This window comes from Branchiostoma belcheri, unplaced genomic scaffold (assembly GCF_001625305.1).
Source record: "Branchiostoma belcheri isolate BF01 breed outbred unplaced genomic scaffold, Haploidv18h27 scaffold11, whole genome shotgun sequence".
NCBI classification, from domain to species: domain Eukaryota; kingdom Metazoa; phylum Chordata; class Leptocardii; order Amphioxiformes; family Branchiostomatidae; genus Branchiostoma; species Branchiostoma belcheri.
Window position 1 is genome coordinate 4,098,233 of NW_017802491.1, and position 22,293 is coordinate 4,120,525.

General features: G+C 40.4%; 3 protein-coding genes across 3 annotated transcripts in view; 1 reads left to right on the plus strand and 2 right to left on the minus strand.

The window, feature by feature from the left end:
• Positions 1 to 8,557, minus strand: part of LOC109482109 (helicase with zinc finger domain 2-like) — a 20,982-nt gene extending 12,425 nt beyond the window's left edge. Inside the window, exons 1-13 of the mRNA XM_019784799.1 lie at positions 8,518 to 8,557; positions 5,752 to 5,759; positions 5,240 to 5,470; positions 5,083 to 5,119; positions 4,687 to 4,829; positions 3,416 to 3,508; positions 3,231 to 3,287; positions 2,961 to 3,035; positions 2,151 to 2,734; positions 1,757 to 1,952; positions 946 to 1,544; positions 409 to 616; positions 172 to 279 (exon numbers count right to left, since the gene is read on the minus strand). Coding sequence (XP_019640358.1) covers positions 172 to 279; positions 409 to 616; positions 946 to 1,544; positions 1,757 to 1,952; positions 2,151 to 2,734; positions 2,961 to 3,035; positions 3,231 to 3,287; positions 3,416 to 3,508; positions 4,687 to 4,829; positions 5,083 to 5,119; positions 5,240 to 5,470; positions 5,752 to 5,759; positions 8,518 to 8,557 — 2,379 coding nt within the window. The remainder of the gene's footprint in view (positions 1 to 171; positions 280 to 408; positions 617 to 945; positions 1,545 to 1,756; positions 1,953 to 2,150; positions 2,735 to 2,960; positions 3,036 to 3,230; positions 3,288 to 3,415; positions 3,509 to 4,686; positions 4,830 to 5,082; positions 5,120 to 5,239; positions 5,471 to 5,751; positions 5,760 to 8,517) is intronic.
• Positions 8,558 to 11,534: 2,977 nt separating this feature from the next.
• LOC109482116 lies at positions 11,535 to 14,536 on the minus strand. The gene is made up of 7 exons (XM_019784811.1): positions 14,463 to 14,536; positions 13,917 to 14,061; positions 13,378 to 13,471; positions 12,761 to 12,920; positions 12,200 to 12,355; positions 11,973 to 12,068; positions 11,535 to 11,686 (listed from the first exon to the last, which is right to left on the minus strand). The coding sequence occupies exons 2-7, from the start codon at positions 14,048 to 14,050 to the stop codon at positions 11,535 to 11,537; spliced, it is 792 nt and encodes a 263-aa protein (XP_019640370.1). The 5' UTR covers positions 14,051 to 14,061; positions 14,463 to 14,536.
• A 121-nt stretch (positions 14,537 to 14,657) lies between these two features.
• LOC109484781 (centrosomal protein of 95 kDa-like) overlaps positions 14,658 to 22,293 on the plus strand; it is a 31,126-nt gene continuing 23,490 nt past the window's right edge. The window contains exon 1 of the mRNA XM_019788148.1: positions 14,658 to 14,730. The gene's annotated coding sequence lies outside the window, so the exon portion shown is untranslated. The remainder of the gene's footprint in view (positions 14,731 to 22,293) is intronic.

Here is a 22,293-nt window from a genome sequence, read left to right on the forward strand (position 1 = left end):
AGGACTGAAAGTCCGCTAAGGGCAGAGACTGTACGGTAGAGAAAATGAAGAGAAAGAGAGAGAAATAATGTCAGAGACAAATACGGAGAAAAGACGCCAGTTTTAATTCTGACAGTTGATAGAGACAAGGAAACAAAAGAATTCATAAACATAAGAACAAACAGAACTTACCTTAGAAGTCACAGTGAAAGTCCACGTGCACGTTTCTCCCTTTGTTTCTAACAGAGCGCTCTCCTCCCGGGTACAGGTAATACTGACTCCCTCCAGCGAGTCTGCAATCTGGTGATGGATAGAAATAAAAATATAAGTCACGTCTTACGAGTACCGAGTACAAAACAACAGGAGGGGACCAGCCATAAGCAAAGTACAGGAGCTATAAATGTGCTTGAAGACAGCCCTGTTACTCACTATTGATGGTCCATCTGTGGTCTTCCCATACTCGTCCCACAGTTTGTCCATGTAGGAGAACAGGTTCTGTTTCCGCGCCATTTCCATGTTGAGCCACCGGTGCTGCCGTCTCTCCTTCCACTCGTCCAGTTCTTCTTGGCTGTGCGCTTCCGGACAGATGTTGTGTCTGTCTTCAACTCCATCGTACTGACAGGAGCCGGCTGCATGGCTACAGAGGGGGGGGGGGAGCCAAGAATGATAACTGATGTTTCATTCAGTATATATAGATACTAGTTTAAAGTATCATTTAAAGTATCAAGAATGTTGTCCATGAGGTTTTCGGGGGCTAATTGTAGTGCTTTCAAGGAATTACTTTTCTTTTTATTGACCAAGATATGAAAAGAGTACAGGACAAAGTGTTCACGAACTCTTAGCAAACTGCAAGTATTAACTCCACCACTTGAAAAAAAATTAAACTAAACAAAGACACACATACATTTACCACAAGTGAATTATTCATAAATTGTAAAACCAAAAGTTACAAACAAGACGCATTACCCCTTGCATAGTCTGTACTCCTCGTCTCGTCCAATCCACGGCGGGCGGCGGTACTGCCAGTTGTCGCTGGCGTCTGACCTGAGGCGGGCCTGATGTCCCTCGGAGGAACAGTGCTGGTCGAACGTCACCCTGCCGTTACAGGTCTTGTGACACAGGTTACAGTAGTACTGACTGATCCACGGTCGGAGGAGAGGGAAGCCTGAAGTACGCGGAGAAGCTTGAGGGGAGGCGGGGGATGATGGTCTGGCATGTTGTTGTTGTTGACAGTCCACGTTTTCCACTGGCCGGCAGGCGGTTGCGTCTGTTGAGCCGTTGACCAGCTGCCGTTGTGGCGTCCCGTACTTCCTCTCCAGCATCCAAACGTCCATCTCGACTTGGCTGTGCGCCCGTCCGCACCGTCCGCCTCTTTTGATACACCTATCCCTAAATTTACAGAATAGCGGGATGTAATTCGCTTTGAAGTGAGGCAACGGGTATATGGAAGTAAAGCGAGTCTCTCCTTTACTCGTTTCTCTGGCGTGGACCAGAAGTTCAATATCCTCTTGGTGTTGTCCTTCTAGGAGGTGTTCCGAACTGCATTCCGAAGAGTCACTGATGACCTGAAATGCATCGTTGAACTGATCATTACTTGTAAATTCATATAAAGAACTTTCTATAATAATACTTCAAAACAAACATTACCAAATCTCTCACTTCAATCCATCTAATGTAGCAAATACAACTTAATGTTGTCCAATGTCCAAGTTGTTATATGAATATACTCCAAACACAACATTGTTACATTTATCCCAAAGGAACCTACAATACATACCGTAGGGCTACTTTGAAAGCAGGGTTTGCACATGGATCGGAAGATGCCACCATGTTTCTCTCGCAGTTGTTGCACAGCGTCAGCTTCGCTGTCCAGTGGTTTGCTGAGCTGAAACATCAACTCATCACGGTTGAACTTTCCTTGGCGCTCTCTCGTCCAGAGATCAATTTCTATGTCACTATGGGTGGAGGTGCACCTGTCAAGAGAACAACAGTTCATCATACCCGTGAGTTATTAACTTGATATATGATGCATGTGATGTCAATCTTAACTGAACCCGAGGTCTATGATAAATATGACTAAGAGAGAATTAGTAACGATCAACTATCTAAGAATATCTGTTATTGTACAGGCATTATGAATTATTTTTACGGAAAATTCCTGCTTTACGTACCTTGACTCTGTCGGCATGCACGGCAATGACGACTGAAACTTTTGGCAAAGCTTGTACTTTCCGAAGAAAGCGTTAGCGTGCTGCGGACGCGGACGGACTTTCTTAAATGCGCCACGGGTGTTCTTCTTTCGGGCGAGGAGAACGTTTTCGCCGCAGGTGTGCTTCTTATTTTGTACGTAAGAGTGCGCTCCTGCACCGTGCTTGTTCTCGTCTCTAGGATAGCAGATATCGCACGCTAGCTTGTAGTCATAAACACCTCTGCGCAGATTGGCAACAACCTCATCAGTAGGCTCTATTGGAGGACAAGAGTTGGTGGTTCTGCCGGCAAGGTCGCCGTTAGGCTTGATCTCATGCAAGCCGTGTTTACTCTCGATTTTTGAGTCCTCATCACGCTTTCCTTCCTCTCTCTCGCCATTAAGCTTCTTCTTCCCCCTTTTCCTATCTTCTTTGATTTTCGCCTTCGTGTTTTCATTGTTGCCGAAGTCTGCATCAAAGTTTTCTCCCATGCCGCTGTCAACTGTCAACGATTTGTGCCGCACAAAAACCTCAGTTCGAAGTTTTAATTTGTCTCGCCCAAAGGCTTTCTGCAAAAGAAAGCGATAAGCAGAACATGGGTTATCAAACTATATTTTACATGCACAATGATATAATGAGATGCACAACTTGCAAAATTATAACAGTCTTAAAACTGTGTCGTGATGTTAACTTTACACAAGGGAATATAAATACTTATGACTATTGTCATTATCTGGTTGTTGCCTTATGACATATAGCAACATACAAAAAATTAATTATAATGCTAATGCTCACCTGTTTTTCCTTTTCCTGCCTCAAGGCTTCCTTTTCTGCCTTTTCCTCGAGGTCGCAGGCAATCTCCTCCATTTCCTGAAGACATCATATATGCTCATCCCATGATATTATAAGATTATTTAGCTTACTTAGTTTTTCACAAATAACAAATATCTAATTACACAAGCCACAAATGTCAATTATAAATATTAATGCTCTGCTACTTCAAAACTGCAATGATGATATAAAAGAAGCAGAGAGTACAAGTACTAATATTGAAAATGTCCATACCTTTTGTCTCCTCCTCTGCTCTTCTTTTAACTGTTGCTTCTTAGTCTTAAAATTTGTCTGGGAAGAGAGAATTAATTTATTATACACTAGCAATTTTTCACAGCTTATTTCTGAAACTGTTGTTGTTTTCACTTAACTGCAGGTATAGCAGATAGCTAAATACGACATTCAAATGTCAGACGTACCGAGTTACTTGTATTTCCAGATGTTTGTTCAGAATTTCCATAGGGTGGAAGCAGAGGACGGATTTCGTTCATCAGTGCGTGTATAGGTGAATCCTGAAACATAATTGAAGTGCCATGTTTTATTCATAGCTCCGGGTTAATCGACAGTGCATAAACTGTTAGGAGAGTGTCCCTCCTCTTATATCTAAAACCATGCAAATTCCATGGGATGTGTTTTAGGCGTTTTAAACGCAAAGTATACGTAGCTGAGGTGTTTGGTCTAAAACCTTTTCATCAACGTTTTCTCGTAGAAAATAGCAAGCATCTCATTGGTGACTATTCCAAAGGACGATTTATTATGGGTTCACCACACCACGAAGTGGTGTGGTGAAACCATATTGCTTTTTCTGATGTTTCTTCTTCTTCTTCTCCTCCTCCTCCTTCTCCTCCTGCCATTTTTTAAATGGATTCAGCTTCTTCATTTTAGGGCCCAAGGTCCTGAAATTTGGTATGGAGGTACAGTGGGCAAATACCCCTAGGCGTTTTTTAAATTATTGTGATACAGGCTTTTAGAATGGTTTTATTTGAGTTTTTTGGCTGTGTTATAGCAAATGTATTACTGTGTTAGGGTGCCTTGTTTACCACGTTTGGACATGAGTCATCACAATGGAATGCAGGGCATCAACCAATAGGCATGCAGCTTTCCTCTATACTTCTTGCTGATTGGCTGTTGGGATTTAACTTGATTAACACCTGCACAGAAGCATTTCCATACTGACAGTATGTCTGTATTCAAGTGTTTTGGTAGGTATTTCAAGCTTTCCTGCTCCAGCAGTGGAATGCCGGGCATGGACGTTTTTTTTTATTTTGAAAATCAACAGTTTGCATTATGCAATTAAAAATCCTAACCAATTAAGTAGGGAATAGCTATCCAACTGTTGTTTTAGTTGTATTTTACTTCATATTATAGTTATATCAATGTAAATCATTGTTTTCCCTTGTGTTTCCCATTCTTTCCCTGCCATGTCGTAAAATGTGGTGAACCCATCGCTGTATTTGCTCCAAAGCAAATATTGGCCTTTCTAGTTCTACATTTGTTTAGGCAATTGATTATCATAATGCGATATTAGTCTGACATAAAAGTGTCCAACATTTACTTTTCTTATGTGTGGAAAAGATAGGCGTATAGATAGATAGATATATGAAAAGACAAACGGTTAGGCATCTAATGACGAAAAATGATATACAATTACAAATGTTTCATCAGTGCAAAAACGTAAAGATCATCTTACCGAGGAAGCTATCTGTCTGCACTCTTCTGCAGTGTGCCATGCTTCTGAGTAAAGGCCGCGTGCCTTCAGTGCACGAGCCTTCCAGTACAGGGGCTTTTGGCTACTCTCCAGGGGAAGAACTGCCGATTGTATGATTTCCAGAGCTGCCGAGAAAACATCATGGGTAGCTTTAGACGGCGGACATTGTATGCCACACTGCACGTATCTTTCAAGGAACAACAACTTTCAAGGAACAACATACTTTTCGGTGCGTGTTGGGTTAGTAATATATGTAAACCTGCGACAACACGAAAACACACAATGTGTCAGTGTCTTAATGATGCACTGTCTGTTAAGTCAGTTAAGAAACAAGCAAACAAGAAAACAAATTCCAAACAAATAAAAAGCGCATGGAACCTTTGTTGCAATCTTGAATGGCCAGTTCGTAGTCATCCTGCAAGAAAGAAATGAAAAGTGCATATAGAAACTCACAGGCTAGCCTTTGGATAACATACTGTACGCCATAAATGGGCACTCCTACTATCATAACAGACGTCGACGCTCGCATTCTTACCAGCTTCCACGAACAAGCCGCTCTATTGGTGTAGACCTTGCGCACAAAATCCCCGTCTATGGCACTCCTGTTGAAACCTCCTGTGCAACTGTAGAAGCCATCGTTGTGCAACACCCGAGAGACCTCCAAACATTGTGAGAAGTAAGAAAATGCTGACGTGAAGTCTGACTCGTCATAGCAGTCACGACCTTCCGCTTTCAAATCCCTCTTGAGTTTATCCAGGAGGTATCTCTGAGACAAAATGAATCGACAAGAATTACTGATCATGAAACTTCATCTGTGTTGGTACAAGTCATTATGAAATAAAGACTAGACTTTAACTACCAACACTACAATGAACACTACAACTTACCATCGGGGTAAGTCCCAATTCATTATAGTGTTGACAGTTAAAGTGTAGTCTTTACTTCATAAAGATTACTGATGTCTACTGTTTTTCCATTTTTTATATCAACGATCCTAGTCAGCTGTATATATACTAGGCTAGAACTACCCGCATGGTAGTGGTGTACCATTGTATCTGGAGACAACACAACAACAACTGTTACAGCAACATTTATGTTTACATGTACTTCCACCTGTCACAATCCTTTTCCAAACAATCGTCGAAGAAATAACTCAACGTAATTACCATTGTTTAAGCAAATGTGTTTGTAGCACACACATACACATTCACACACACACACTCACACACACACACACTCACAATCACTCAAACACACACACTCTCAGACTCACAATCTCTCTCTCTCTCACACACACACACACACACACACACACACACACACACACACACACTCACAATCACTCAAACACACACACTCTCAGACTCACAATCTCTCTCTCTCTCACACACACACACACACACACACACACACACACACACACACACACACACACACACACACACACACACACACACACACACACACACACACACAAACACACACACACACACATGCACACAAACAAAATATGTAACTGGAGCTTACTTTTAAGATGTCTGGTTCTAGACACAGCCCTGATAAGCTGCAGGAAGAAGAGAACAGCGGTACACTATTTCTTTCATCTACATACCCTTGGTAACAAATTGATCTCCAAAGGAGCATATAGCTACATTTTGATTTCCTTTGTTTTTGTAATCAACAAGACGTTTATTGCAAATCCATGCCCGAGGGCTAATTGCAAGTTACAAACAAAAAATAACATTGAAAAATAACTTCAAAATCTACATTATGAAAGGTGGTTGTCTAAAACTATGTCTTAAACTATACCGGAATGGTTTGACTTCTCTTTTGTAAACCATGGAAGACATAATGTCCCACCTTTAAAAATTGTGGGTTTTGGGAAGTGAAAAGAAGAATAGTTTTTCTATAAGTTTTGGGAAATTGGGATGAATTGCAGAAGTTTGAACAGTGGACTCATTTCGAGCGTTGTTATGAAACGAGCAGTTTGAGATTAAGTGCATTTCGTCTTCCACACAACCTTTGCACTACAATATTTACAAATTCTGTCACATACAGGTAGTCAATACAACTAGGGGAACATAATTTAAACCATGAATGCACGTATCAATCAATTATACAGAGATTTTCACAAAATCCAACTCAGGACTGTGCAAGACTGGCCTACGTGATAGTAAGTACTGAACCTGGTAATTCGACACTAGTTTCAGTGGGTTGTATCAATATTTACCCTGCCGAGTCTCGCGTCCATTACTTCTTTCCGTCAACAAAAGAGCGGCCGGTCGGCAATGATCAGAGGGAAATCGTGACGTTTTTCTAATTATCCCATTCTTCTGATCAGAAGAAAAAAAATGTCATGTCTTTCTTTATTTGAGAGGGGCTTAGTCAGAACCGACTGCGGTGAGAAAGATGGATTTCAAAGCTAACTTGTTTCGCATAGCTTACTATTATTTCTATTTGGGTACGCCTTTACACCTGCTTTCATTGTATTACAGGGCTTATTTGAACTAATAATTGCACTTTGCTGCACGTACGTAGAAAAGGGACTTACCGAAATTGTTGCAACCACCCTTCTATCTCCAGCTTTCTTTGTCGTCTCTGTGATGAAGAATGGCGTCTTGGGCTAGCGCCTTGAGGAGTGTGACTGTTGGGTGTCAATGATGGGAGAAGATACTTTTTCCCCATTATCACCACGAAGAACAACCCATTAATTAAAAAGTCGATGACGACGGTCCAGTCCATAATTATACAGTAGACGTCCTTACTGCTTCAAATCTGTATGTTCAGAAACAATATGTGTTAGACACAGGCACAGTTCACGGTATTTCATGTTTGGTTTGGTTTGGTTGGTTGAGATCTCCATTAATTAGTGAACACAATCACTAGTCTTCCTGCAGTCCACTAAAATAATACAAAATATGGCAACGGAATGTACTACATTATACAAAAGAAGTAACAGAAGCTTAAGACACTCAAAATCACTGTAATAATCCAAATAATAGAAACCAATTATGCCACAAGTTATACAACATTATATTCATTTGATATATAGATATAGATAGCTAGTATAATAATGCAACTCAAAATCGGGGTGGGAGAGGTCCGACGAGCAAAATGAAATATAAATAATAATATAGAATCAGAATACAGTTTATACTGGAGGTAATGAAATAAGATTTGATAGCATATGAAACCAAAATAGCAGATGCTAAATTATGATATAAATCATACGAAATTAACATAGTGAAAAATAAAACATAACGGAAGGAAAGTTGCACAGAATAAAACTATTTACAGAATCGGAACAGGGAGATCGATATGAGTTATGATTTACCACCATAACTTTGCTTCGCCGTCGTTTCTTGGTGGTGAGATCTTACCGTGACCGCTAGGATGTCTGAGTGGAAACGAAATTTTGACACCGTGTAAGATACCGTGTATGCCTTAAGTGGTCTCTGTGGTCTCCTAGATAAAATTTATGCTTATTTGTATGATTAATTAGAAACTTCTACTTTCGTATACGATACACCAATGGTACATGATGGAGATTTAGGACACGTTATGTTGACCCTTTGGTTGAGTTATGAGATCGCTGAACTCTAGTTTATATCGATTATCTGGGTGGAAGAATTTTTTAAATCTGGATGTCAGTCTCGGCTTTGATGATCGTGATCCTTTCATTACAAGTTTACGAGGCACCCTTTCGTATAGTCTATTATAGTCATCGCCGAATCCTTCAAAATAGAAAGGCACACCTGGGTGGAAAACAAGAAATTGACAACCTTATGGAGTCAATAACATTCCAGGACACACCTTTGCCAAACTGGGTGCGGTAGCTTTGGCCTCGCAACATATGGGCGACAAAAGTTCATAATCAGAATTGCATTCCAGGTTAACTACTACCGATGTGTTACCACGCCAAACCCTGTCGGAAGCCCGTCCTACGCAAACGACGATTCAGTGGTCAATAATGTTTCAAGCACGCCCCTGCGCCTGTGACGTAATAGAGTTGCAAGTTCATGCCCCAGGCTTAATTGCAAATAGATATTGACGAGAACAATGAGTACAGAATGAATTGAGGAATGGTATATAATGATTCTACGTACTACTAATCCAACACCTTAGTCCCACACACTTATATCTGGATACAATTATTTCAATTCGTAAAAGGTAGATGCGTACCTGAGTCGTTTCACTGGTATTACACATAACCGTCCTTGTGTAGCCGGCTGGTACACGATTCCTCAACTAGTACTAACCAAGCGCCACTCTGCAGCTGCAACCAATGTGAGGCCACGTACCGTAACACTCACGACTTTTGAGAGATTGGTATATCCATGAATACAATATCTTGCCCGAAGTGCGTGAGAATCAGCTAGCCGTGATCAGTGAAACTGAGCAGCAACTAGTTTCGTTGCGTCATGTCTTTATTTAGACTGACGCATTGCTCTAAACAATGGAACGCCCAGACAATACGTCACTGGAATTCCCCAGCAAACCTTGGGGGATCAAAAAAACAAATTGACTATCACATTTTGCTTGTGAGGCCCCAATAGAACTGCCTGTTTGAGGAAAGTAGATTGCATAGTAGCATTCACAGTCGAAAGACTGAAATTCTAAAGTTACAAATCTCGGCCTGTAACACACCTGTTGTATGGTTGTTGGGCCATGTGCCACAGAGTTACATCGGTATGCCTGCTTGCCTTACATACTCGCCTATTCAACCTTCAGTCTCGATATTAGTATCTACGTCATATGCCAATGCCACATCAGTTGGTCTCTATAAATTTAAAATATATATGTCTATCATGCGTCATACCTGCTTTTGGTCAATCACTTTCACGTACAGTCAAAACTCCCCAGACGAATTGGCGCTGACTGTTCCTCAATTTCTTGGTTTTGTCTCACTTTGCGACCTGTCTTCCTGAATGGGCAATGTCATTGGCTGACGCTCTGACCTGCGCAGTGCACTGTTGTTTCTATATATCCTTCGTAATTCGACTCTACCTTTGTTTACTTTTTTTGTGGGAGGGCTGGCGATTAAGCAATAGTCGGAGGTTGTAACCAAGATACTGGATAGGGAGAAAGTTTTGAAATAGCAGTGTTTGATCACGGGTGCAAAGTTCTGCTTTTGTGCCACTTTCTTTGTTGGTTGAATAATACTTCTGTTGTTTTTACAATTACATGTACATGTGTGTTGTTCTTTTTTGTCATTTTTGGTGAGGGTACATGTGTATATGGTTTATAGATCCCCAGCTTTTTGAGACGCCTAACTTCCCAGGTTAGAAAGCAATTGGTCACAAATTATGTGACTAGTGCAGTCAGGCCAGCATTTGAACAACATGCAGTTTAGAGCTCACAATCAATGAGACTTGTATTTGATACATAAAACACAAACCATAGCCAAGAATCCAATGAGGGATTTTAATCTGGTATAAATAAGAAATATACATGCCTTAAAAAAAGACGACAGGAATATTCCTTTTTCAGTGATCATCATAAACTTTATTTCTCTTAAACATGGTTTTGGTGACTTGTTACCTGTTGGTCACAATTCTATAATCATTGCACACTTTTCAATAATTTCATCATCTTTTAAAATCAGGCTGTGATTGAAATCACAGGATGGGATTTAAATTAAAAAAGATTTACTCACCAAATTACATGTATGTAGTATTGAAGGCTTTTAAACCAGCACTACATAGCATGAAACAAATTTTCCATTGTAAGGCTTGATGTAAAATTTCACATATGTTCTCAACTCATATGATAACATTGACTTATCAGTGTTGTCAAGGCCTTCTCAAGAATGTTTTGACCACCTGAGTATCTGAAGTGTGCCATTCATGCCATTGATAGGAAATGTCTCAATACAAACCAAGTCATCATGACTTCTGCAATTATAGCAACAATAGACAAGTTATGGCAAAGCCTCATTATTCAGCAAGGTTATATCATACATATTAAACATCTGCACAGTTAAATTATATTGTAGAAAGTAACTGTTGTTCTAACATGTACAGAAAGGGGGCTCACCTTAAATCTTCACTGTTGCTCCAAGTCACTGTTGAGAGATAATACAGGCTTAACTTGGAGTCATTCTAGGTGCCACAGTAACATACCACCTGTAATGACACATGCTATCCCTCACAAAGTCAAATACTTGGCTAAGCCCCATTTTCCTGTGTGTGTTGGAACAAAGTGTTTAACTTCCAACAGGATTATATCATAGATAATACAAGTAAATACTAGTAAAAATTATGCGATTGTGATATCATAAGTATAATTATGTTTTAGATCCTTACTGCATTAGTTTTGATATCCCCAATAGTTGCAGTCTTGGACCACAACTGTAAGAGATAGGTTGTAAATCAACTAGTACTATTGGTGATGTTTCAAACCAACCGATATCATACATGTTCAAAAGGTAGATTACTGTCCCTTTTCAGACATTTTAAACTGTCACGCAACAGTTTCATAAAACTGTCATTGGAGCCTGCATGCCAATTAGACCATCAAAAAGCAACAAAATTGCTTAAAAAGCAACCTCTCACAAACAAATCTTCTTAATTCAACTCTTTCTTACTTCCAACACTTTATATCACTTTCAAATTACTAGTATTCTAAAATATACTTTGTAAAAAAGATAAAAACTAAAAGTGTGTACTGTGTAGGGTATATCTTTTGGTTGAGATTATAAAGAAAAAGGGTATAAGAAGCAAAACAAATGTCATCTTTGATGACTTTGGTACCATCTGCTGGTGGTACTTTTTCACTGGCAATTCTGCTGAACTGCAACTTCTAAAGCACATCCAAAATGACAAGGAGCTTTAAAAGTATGCAGCTTCTGGCTCTTTGGTGGCTTCTCCATTAGTCTTCTCCTGTTCCTGTCCAGTTTTGGGCCTCTTGGCTACCTGTTCCCCCTCCCCACTAGACTTTCTCTTCTTGCTCTTTGGTTCAGCATTGTCTGCAGCATCAGCTACTGAAATTAAAATGAGCATTTCAAATAGTCAGGGAGGAGCTTGGTGTAACTTTTAAACAATGGATGAGATTACCAGTCAAAACTGCCCAAGAAGAGAACTAGCGACAGATGAAATCTGGTCTATGGTCTCTATAGACATGCTTGCATCAATGAATAATATATATCTATGGGACTGCTAAAAAGTAGTCACTCTATACATAGCTAGTAAGTACACAATGTATACCAAATCCTATTGTAATACTAGTATACAATGTATACCAAATCTCATCAATTAAAACACACATACCAGTAGAATCCAGGACACTGGGATCCAGTCCTGTAGCTACAGCATGAGTCCACAGGGTCAGCTCCACTTTATGTGGGGTCCACTTGCCTTCTGGGTCTAATAAAGGAAAGAGTAAAGACACATCTGTAATTTTCCGACTAGTACATACATGTATTAAGATCTAGTATAGATCTTAATATGCAAGATAAATTAAGTAAACATCATGTATTTATCATGTATCTTGTTACCTTGCTTGTTGAGCCTCTTACAGCACTTCTTGATGTGGTCCAGGTACTTGAGGAAGTAAGGCAGAGTGTACTGTACCGGTCCCAGTCCAGGGATGGACAACATGGACTCATCAGCCATGAAGGGCACCAGCTCTGGAGCAGCAGCGGCCAGGATGGCTGTGGACAATTGGGAAAATGGAATGGAATTGTTGTCAAACCTGTACAAATGACCACCTCCACATAAGGATCACCTGTCCAAAGTGATGGCTTTGAATATTTTCTAAATGACAACAAGCATTAAGTCTTACAATCCTGTATATAATGACCACCTGTCGACACAGACCAGATTTTACAGGTCCCCTGAGTGGTCTCCTAGGGCAGTTTTGATTGTAGTTAAAAGTTAGTCATAATCCTTCCAACTACTTTCTGTGCATAGGGCAGTATCCATCTCCAGTTCTATAGCTCTTGGGTCATACTATTTAGAGGGCTTAGAAATGTGACTGTAGCATTACTGAAAAAGTGGCTTAGCTTCAGCTACATCAGAACAGGTACAGAGCAGATACCAGTTAGCACAAGCCTGACCTGTAGCAGTGGCTGGTCCCACAGCCTTGAGTTTGGACAGTTCATTGATGGCAGAAGAGATGTTGGGGAGTTTGTTGAAGGCCTTCCTGCTGGTCTCCTCAACAACCTCAGGCTTGTTACTCTCCACCAGCTGCTGCAGACGGGGACGGAACTTTCCTCTCTGTAACAGAAGGAAGCACTCATTTCGACTTTCACACACTCTAACCTTTAGCACACTGAAGTAGCCGTTCGGCTAACAATTCTCTTTTGGTAATGGGGTTAGACAGCAGGGAGAAGGTTAAAGAGACATATACATTGTACCGGTATCTCAAATTTTAACTACTGACATTAACACTGGCAGTAACATGATATCATCGAAGCTTTAAAAACACAAAGATTCTACATGACTACACCATATTTCTTCTACTTCAATGAAATCTACTACTTCTACTAGTAGAGAGGTACAAATGTACAAGTACTCTACAAGTACAACACATGGCATCATGATGGGTTACCTACTATATTGTGGATACTAAAATAAACTACCAACTTACACATGTATCAATTCGGAATTAACTAAATGTACTAGTATACAGTTTGAGGGAAATTAGGACAATAAAATGCTGTTCTGCTGTTACCATGAGTTTCCATCTCATGAGTTTGGCCAGTTCCTCGTGAGTGATGTGTTTGTCAGTCCTCTCACTCAGGGTCTGGGGAAGCTCCTCCTGGAACCTGTGCAAAACATGTGGAAAGTTACATGTATTGTCAGCAGTCAACAGTGGGGGCCCGCAAGCCCTTTTCCGTAGAGCGTAATCGGCCGTTTTAATTCTACGTAGAGCGTAGACGGACCGCTCTAATATTATTGCGTACAGCGTGTTCGGCGTTTTAATTCTACGTAATGTGTTGTAGCCACTTGGAATTTATCGTAAAGGGTAATTGAGAGGTTTCCGAATTCAGCGTAGAGCATTGTTGGGACCCCCCCTTGCAGGCCCTCAACAGTGAATATGTGTTCATGGTAATGATATTTGCAGTACAGGCGTCACCACAAAAACTGTGAATATAAAAGTAACGCAAAAAAATCGTGATTAAGACTATGTTTCTGATGAACATCAAACAATCTTCTATCAACAGATTATTCTTCTAGACTATTTGGTTAAAAAAATCCAACAGTTCTCACCATTTGTCCAGTTTGATTAAGTCTGCCTTCTTCTGACTCTTGCTGACCTTGAGCTGCAATACTTTGCTGTACAGACCGTGACACTTGGTCCAGGCCTCACTGTCACCACTGGTGAAGAACTGTCGTGTCGTCATGTCTGGCAGAACTAATTGTAAGAAAATTTATACAAATTATACTTGAGACAGGTTTTTTAATTATCTGTTAGTTTTGCATCATTGTCACTGTGCATGCTCATCTATTAAAGTTACGAACACTTCCCCTTGATTTCCAAATACGTGGGCCACAGAAGAAGTTGGAAAAGGAGATCAACCTTGGCCTTGTCGTCTTCCTCAACGAAAGAGCTGCCAGACTAGTTGTTTATAATCCATTTTAGAAAGGAATGGTGGCCACTCCCAGTCCCACCCACAAAAATTATAAGTTCAAGTGATTTGAAGCTAATAGAGCTTTTCATACCCCAAAACGGCGACAGTTTTCCCCTAGTGTTATCACCAATGTGTTCTGACCAAATCGGGTAGTAAACAACGGCCAGGTGACCCCAAAACTCACCTTTCCTGGTGCCTCAGGCGGATCTAAACAAACCAAAACAACCAGCTCACTTTCCCGCCAAAATTCAAAGTCTCGTCAAATCTCGCGAGCAAACGTGATCTTCGAAGTTCTTTTCGCCTCTAGAACACGACGTCCGATTGGTGCAAATTACAGTAAGTATGTACAAACAGCCAATCAGAACGCGTTACTTATCGTATTGCCATTAACCAAGATGGCGGCCGTTTTGAACGGACATTTTTGAATCGCCCAGCAAAACAACTTCTCTCAAGTGAGTACAGACAGCTCTTATGGTGTGAGCGTTATCACATATATGTCACTGAGTAGATATTCTTTCTGTTATAGCGCAGTTGCGTTATGTACAGCGATGAATCCACTTCAAATCTGTGAGTTTCATTTGTCAAGGGGGGAGGGGGGCGTATTCACTAATTTTTCCGCTGCAGACAAGCTACAGTAAATATGTGAAACTGTACATCATGATAGTATACGGACACGACTCCCCGGTGATTTATGAATTTATTTCATGTATTGGGCTGTTCCAAAAAATAACTGTGGAGGGGGGGTGGAAGAGGTCTAAAATCAGCTTTTGGCCCAACCCCCTGTCCAGTCCAGAATTTTTTTTACCCATCCCCCTGTCCAGTCCAATTTCATTATTTCGACCCATCCCCCCTGTCCGTTCCAGATTTGTTTGACCCAACCCCCCTGTTCGTTCCAGGTTTGTTTGACCCAACCCCCCTGTCCATTCCAGATTTGTCCTAATAATAGTAATATACTAGTACCTGCCTTTTTCAATTTAGGCAACTACGTTTTTGTGTTTTGAGCGTTAGTGCATGAGTTGACTATTGAAATCAACTTTAGCTTGTTTGGAGTTTAATATCTTCAGCATTCAACATAATGAGGCAACTGAACTAAGCTTCCACCATGGATTTGAGCATCCTATGATTGTATGAAGAAAAGCACAAAAAAACTGCACTGTGCATTTTCCCTGTGAGGCCCTGTGAGGAAAATGCGGGAAATGCACAGTGCAATTTTTTAGGACTGAGCAAAACATTACAGGATGGCCATGATTTTCCAGAGATTACTTTGGGACATTTCAAGTTGAAACATTCACTCTTCTTCAGTGGCACTAAATCACACTTGAAGGAACTAGAAAAAACAGTTAAACAAAGAGTGAAAGACACATAAGTGTCACTGTTATTGTTATGTAAATGAGGATAAGGTAGATTATGGTAATACTAATACAACAACATGTCAACACCATAGGAACTGCATGTACTGGAGAGTTCTATGGGAAATCCTCCCTTCCAGTTAGTGGGGTTGTAGCTGCGCCTATAGTATAGATTATTATTATGTCTTGAAGTAATCTCCGTGATAATTTATCCAGTAGTAGAGTTTGATTTGTCTTTTAATATTGTTCACCTGGATGTCTTACCTTCATCAGGGTTATAAAAAGATAAGCTTGACAAAATAATAAGCTTGCGTGCCAGGCAACCTGACGTCTCCATGGCCATCAGTCTCAGAAAACATGACTTGTCTGGCAAAAGTGTGAGAGTGGGTATTTTTCACCCTGCCTGAGTTCTGTCACGGATGAAAAAAATATGACTTGGTAGAAATTTATGACATTATCTTGTATGACAATCTATATACAGTTTTATACCATTGTCTTTTTATGAAAGAAGGGAGTGTGTGATATTTCTATGATGCTCTGAGTGCATGAAGAAATTCAACAGAGTTAAGAATCTAGCTGGTTTGGTGGGGAGAACAATGGGAACCTGTAGGGAGTTTGTTCAAGCAGTGCCAGTGTGTTGTGTTAAAACTGAGTATTCCAGGTCCTTTGGCATTCAGGGTTTGACTTGAGGAAATCAAAGGAGGTTTTGTTTTAAACAAGGAGCTGGTTAACTTGAAAAATCTATTTCTAACCTCCTTGTTTTGCTCAACTGCATCAGAGTATTGGTTTTGAAAATAATTCCAACTAGCCTTAGGCCACACCTTCAGTCCTTCAGTGCTGTAAAGAACATGTTTACTGTACTCTTAAAATTAAATCATGACTTATAATTCTTTTCGGCAAATCAAATGACTTCGTGTAAACCTGACTGTCCTAAACTTTTACCCTAGAATTTTATTTTGGACTGAAGACAGTGAAGTGACTTTGGCCTGAGATAATTTAGCATAATCTGATAACACAACAATGTCTGAGCAAACAATAGGAACTCATTAGGACATGGAGCCAGTAATTAGCATTTCAATGAGTTACAGTAGCTGGTTGTGTGAAAACTGAAATCCTGGTACACCAAAAGTCTAGTACAAGTCGACTAGAACCCTTGGATAGGAAAAGAACCTAAAAATACTGAAAAGTACTAAGAAAATCAAAGTTTTTTTAACAAATGCAAAATAATTATCCAATAAAGCAGTTCAATTTTAGATGGTCTGTAAACTAAAAGATTAAAATGATGATAGACCAAAATAATTAGTCTCTACCACTAGTACCAAACTATTTACGAGAATATTTGCCAGGTTAGTTTGGCCACCTTTGGGTTTGACTTCTGAGGGTTACTGGATTGTATCCAGAAAGAAACAACCTTCTGCAGACTGACTCCCCAGGCCATTATCCTTTGTACCAAAATATATTATATGCCACAATTCGTATTCCCACAGAAAAGCCTGGTGGAGGCTACTAAATAACAACAAAGCAACAACAAATGTGTCTTATCTGAGAAATTTTAGTCAAGTATATTTGGCATACATGAACTATATGCATTCACTCACTCAGACTCTGGCCAGTCTTTGCTTGCATACAAGGTACTGAGTATCTTGAGCATCTATTATCATAAGCCAGACAGAAAGGTGAGAATTATCCATGGGGAGACTGTTCCTTTCTGCTGTACACAACATGACAATGCAAGGAACTTTGTTAAATCATGCACATATATGATATACAGTATGCCCAAACTTTTCAGTTTGCAAGAAATTTGTTGTACAATTTTTTGTTTCATTTCATTTGTCCAGGGCTCAAAATTCATTATTGGGAATAGATGCACCGATGCAAAACAATTGGGTAGTATAAAAGATGTGGGTGCACTTATATAAAACAAGATTACTGGCGTTAAAAAAGCCTCACACAAAAAGCCTTGCTTCTTGGCAGTTTCTTCTGACTTTGAAGAATCACTATCGGTTTCTTCTTCAACATCGGGCTACTAGAATATTTGGCTGCACTCAGAAAAAGATTGGGTGTACAGCTCCAATTTTTGGTGCACCCTGAGAATTTCGAGACCTGATTTGTAGTTTTCATCAAAGCGGGCAAAACAATGGACAGGAGTGAGTGATACCCAGTTCACGTGATTCGTTGTTGGTTAAATACACTCAGATTCACACTTACAGTCGCACTTCAATATCATCTAAATGACTGAAAAGAAAATCAAACACAGTTTTTATTCTTTTACAAGTTACAAGAGCATTTGCAAAACAACCTATGCAGTTGACTCCATATTCAGTTGAACCAAGGAGCTATATACTAGTTATAGTTACAGGGCAACTAGATAAAAAGAAACAAAAATAATATATTTTACAGACAAGTTGCAATCTGCACCGTCACCTTACCATGCATGACATATTTTTTTTTAGATCAACAAAGAAGTTAGGAAGTTATTATAGTGATTCATAGATGGAAAGAAATTAACCTTGAAGTGTGGTATATAACAACTGAGAGAAACTGTTTGGCTAAAATTCAACTGATCCTTTTGTTATGCAAACCATTGAAAGAGAATGCTGGATTAACTTGTTTACTTTACAACACTTGCTTGTTAACTTTACAGTAACCAACTAATTACTTGTGGTAAAAATGTTGTTTCAGATAAATTTTGAAAAGGAAAAGGACTTTTAGTTTCTAAATTAAGATTTCCTACTATTGCATCTATATTTGCATGTAAGAAAGAATAAATCTATAATCTGCACTTTATCCTATATAGCAGGACTAATTCGAGGAGCGCACAAACCATCACTATTTACAGAGATGTCTGGCAGTATAAACTTCCTGGCACTCATAACCTGATGTCCATAAGGTCTGACATGTGATTTAGCTGTTTGGTCACTTTAATTTTGAAAGGTGTGGGACAGTTGAAAATTAGATGCGTTAACTTAGTTAGAGCAAATTCTATCTCTGTACTACAGTATGTACATCTTATGTAGACTATATGAGAGTGGTATGCATATTGAATATATGTTTATGATTGTATGAAATATTTATTATGTCCTTTATCCAGCAAAAAAATCATTCTCCAACCTTCAATTAAACATCTAAGACTGTTCCAAGAGACAAAATCCAAAAATGCTGAAAACACCCAATACCCACCATTCCAGTCTGGCTCCAACCCGGGTTAAATTGTTTTACCCAACCCCCCTGTCCATTCCAGATTTGTTTCGACCCCAACCCCCCTGTCCGTTCCATGTTTATTTGACCCACCCCCCCTGTCCGTTCCAGATTTGGTTGACCCAACCCCCCCTGTCCGTTCCAGGTATTTGACCCAACCCCCCTGTCCAGTCCAGGTATTTGACCCACCCCCCCTGTCCAGTCCAACCTCTTCCGCCCCCCATTCTCCTTTATTTTTTGGAATAGCCCATTTACATTACAACCATATAGTCCAATGTAGCTATAACATATAAGACCACCATTTTGATCGATGCTTCAGAACATACACATACAACCCAAATAACAAGCATAATTACTCTAGAGTCTAAACTTTTTAGCGTGTGGCATATGAAAATAACCATGTATAAAACGCAAATTAATGGCCTTTTTGGTACAAGGAGATATCTTAATGTGTTGGATAATGTATTTCTAATTTTTTTTACATATGAATGTAGGAAAAACAAACTTATCCAAATCGTCTAGTTTACAGCAAAATATTGAATCAAGTTGAGCATGTTTAAACATATGACTAAATTCTTGATTTCAATTATTTCATTACATCTAGTACTAAAAAATTGCCCTTTTTATAGTGCAGCAGCACATTGTAAATTTTATGCTAATTTCAGGTATCAAATTGTTCATAATGTTTGGCATAAGCAATCTACCTACAACCTTAAGGATTGTCTGAAAATAATATATTTGGATAATATGTTTGATAGATATAAACAGAACTTTTAACAATGCAGGATGCTGTTGATCTTGGAATGACCAACTCCATTTTGGTGGTGGTTTTATTAAGACTTAATTGTTTCCATCTCGAGAGTACCACTCGAAAGTCGGGGCACCATATACATCGTCTGTGGCGGTCAGATTCGTCTGAACGAGTCTCTTGGCATCTACAGTCAGTGATGTCATGAGTGCGTAACACTGGCTGAACTGGCCAGGTTTGCCGTTGAAAGTCTCGTGCAGACAGGTCATCAGGTTGGTGTACTTCAGGTTAAAGCTGTCAGACAGAATGCGAGCCCTCGATCCCGGTGGGTAGTCCGAGGTTCTGGGGTTCTCAAGGGTTGGCCACACTCCTTCTTCATTAAACGGTATGATTGGACCAGTGAAAGTGTAATTCTTTGGACAATACGGTACGTCATTACATGGGGTGAAAGGGTCTGTATCAGGGGACTGGTCGTCTGGGTTGTCACAGTTTGCTGTAGTGCAGAATTGAGAGGAATTTGTGTTGCTCCCATCTCCATCTGCAGCAACCAGTTGTCTCCCCTTCCAGATCTCCTTGAACTTGTAATAGTGGCTGAGCTCTCCTTCAAAGAATGGATTGCATGGGTCTCCTCCCTCGCCCTCCCCGATGATGTACTTAATCCCCTCTATTGCTGAGCAGATGTCAAGAACGCAAAATGGTATGGGCACCTGTTTATCCAGGTTGTCCTGTTTTGGGGCAAAGACTTCTGGATGTGATATGTATAGGCTGATCATGGGGCATAAGATTCCGTGGATATAGAGAGCACCAATTGTAGTGTTATCGTAGTTTGACTCATTGCACTTAAGCGTTAAGTTAGCACATATTGGGTCACAAAAGGCATTGTTCATGCTATGGTTGTTTTGGCATTGTTGTGGAATCTCAGCAGGGCGTATTCGAGGAGGAATTTGCCAGAGTAACCTGTGTACTTCCAGGAGATCGTTGTTACATTCCGGTGTCTCTATACCCATGAAGACATCATGGGTGACTTGTTTAGAGAACCTAGCCAATCCAACAATTAGATGCGGCATGACCGGTGCAGGAAGATTACCTGGATACTTGGGCCACAGTGTTGGGTTTGTAAAGATTGGGGCTTCTCCGAGAAAATTAAGGATATTTGCCACCATTGACATGTGTGTCATCTCCTCTATAACAATACTCTTCAGAAGCATTGCGATTTCCTTGTTGTAGCCATCCTTGATGCTGTAGTAGGCGCTCAGGTAAGGAGGGATTGTCGCCCATTCAAGCATAAGAGCTTTACGGAGATTTTTTAGTATGACTTCCAGTTGGTTATTGATCTCTAGATCTTCAGCACTGTCCAGGGTTTCATCACTTGGTTTTTTAAGCCACTCCAGGATCATGTCTCTCTTTGCTGGAGAGAGATCACGAGTGACAGGCATGTGGTTTGGATTCTCTATAGGTAGACTCATAGCATAATGCAACGAATGAGAATGGGCTCTTACGTCTTCTTTGGAGGCCAAATTGAAAAGTGGTTTCATGACAGGGTAAAGGTTCTCATACAATTTAAAAATCGGGTAGATATCTTCAGCCCAAGTGTAGTTATCTTTCTTGTTAATCTTACAGTACAGATGTGTCCATGTCAGGAGGTTGGGAGGGAAAGAAATGACATCAGACAAAGTGATGTTGTAGATGTACAACTGACCGGCTAAGTGCGCTCTATTAGGTGGTCGACGGCTACAGTCAAGTCCTTCTTCATCAGTCTTGAAACTGTAACCACCTATGCCGTAGGCATTTGTCCTAGATGTGACATATCCTCTGCAGTCAGTAGAAAAGATTTGTAATGCATCTGCAGGCTCCCCTGTGTTCAGTCTTTTGTGATGTTGTATATTCAGCCCAATACCTTCTTTGGGTTTTCCAAATTGCGTAGCAAATACTGTTGATGACCAACACACTTTACCACCTTGAGGTTTCAAGGGAGGATTTTCTGTTTTAGGCTGTGGAATTCGGAAAACACGATCTTCTGCTGGACCAACATACAGTCCATCTTGGCGCTCAACAAGGATGGGTGTGCACTGTTTTGGACAATCCTCAGGATCCGGACAGGAGACTTTCTCCTCCCTTATGACCATCAGCGGGTAGATTTGTGCAAGTGGTCTCAAACAAAAAGTTGCTATACCCGAGTCCTTCAATAGAAATTCTGGGTTAGTATATGGAATGCGTCCCAAATTAGCCACAATAGATGGTGCCAGGAGAGTGCTACAGTCCATAATCCTTCCTTCCACGATTGTTAAAGACCAGAGTTGCCGAAGAACAACAAGGTAGAGGTTGCCCTGGTCAAGAAGGTCACCCTCCAGGTTAGTTGGTAGACTATTGCTGAGGTCCACAACGACTTTCTTGCTCACAACGTCCACATAAAACGGTGCATTCCAGTAGGTACTGTTCTCTGCTGAAACTCGCGGCACGTCTGGTGAGAGCCACTGAGGGCCCTGCCACCACATCATTCTGTTGAACTCTGGTAGATACCCCTGCAGCTGACTGCCATCTACAGCCGAAATGGTTCCAACAACCCGTCCAAGGGCAAAGTCAGGTCTCCTGGGGTCTTCATGCATCAGATCCACAGTGAACTTGATGTTCAAGAACTTGTTATCCCGCACACCATATCTAAGCTCACGCAAAAATATGGAGCCTGTATCCACATCCATCCATGTCACATCTGTGAGGAC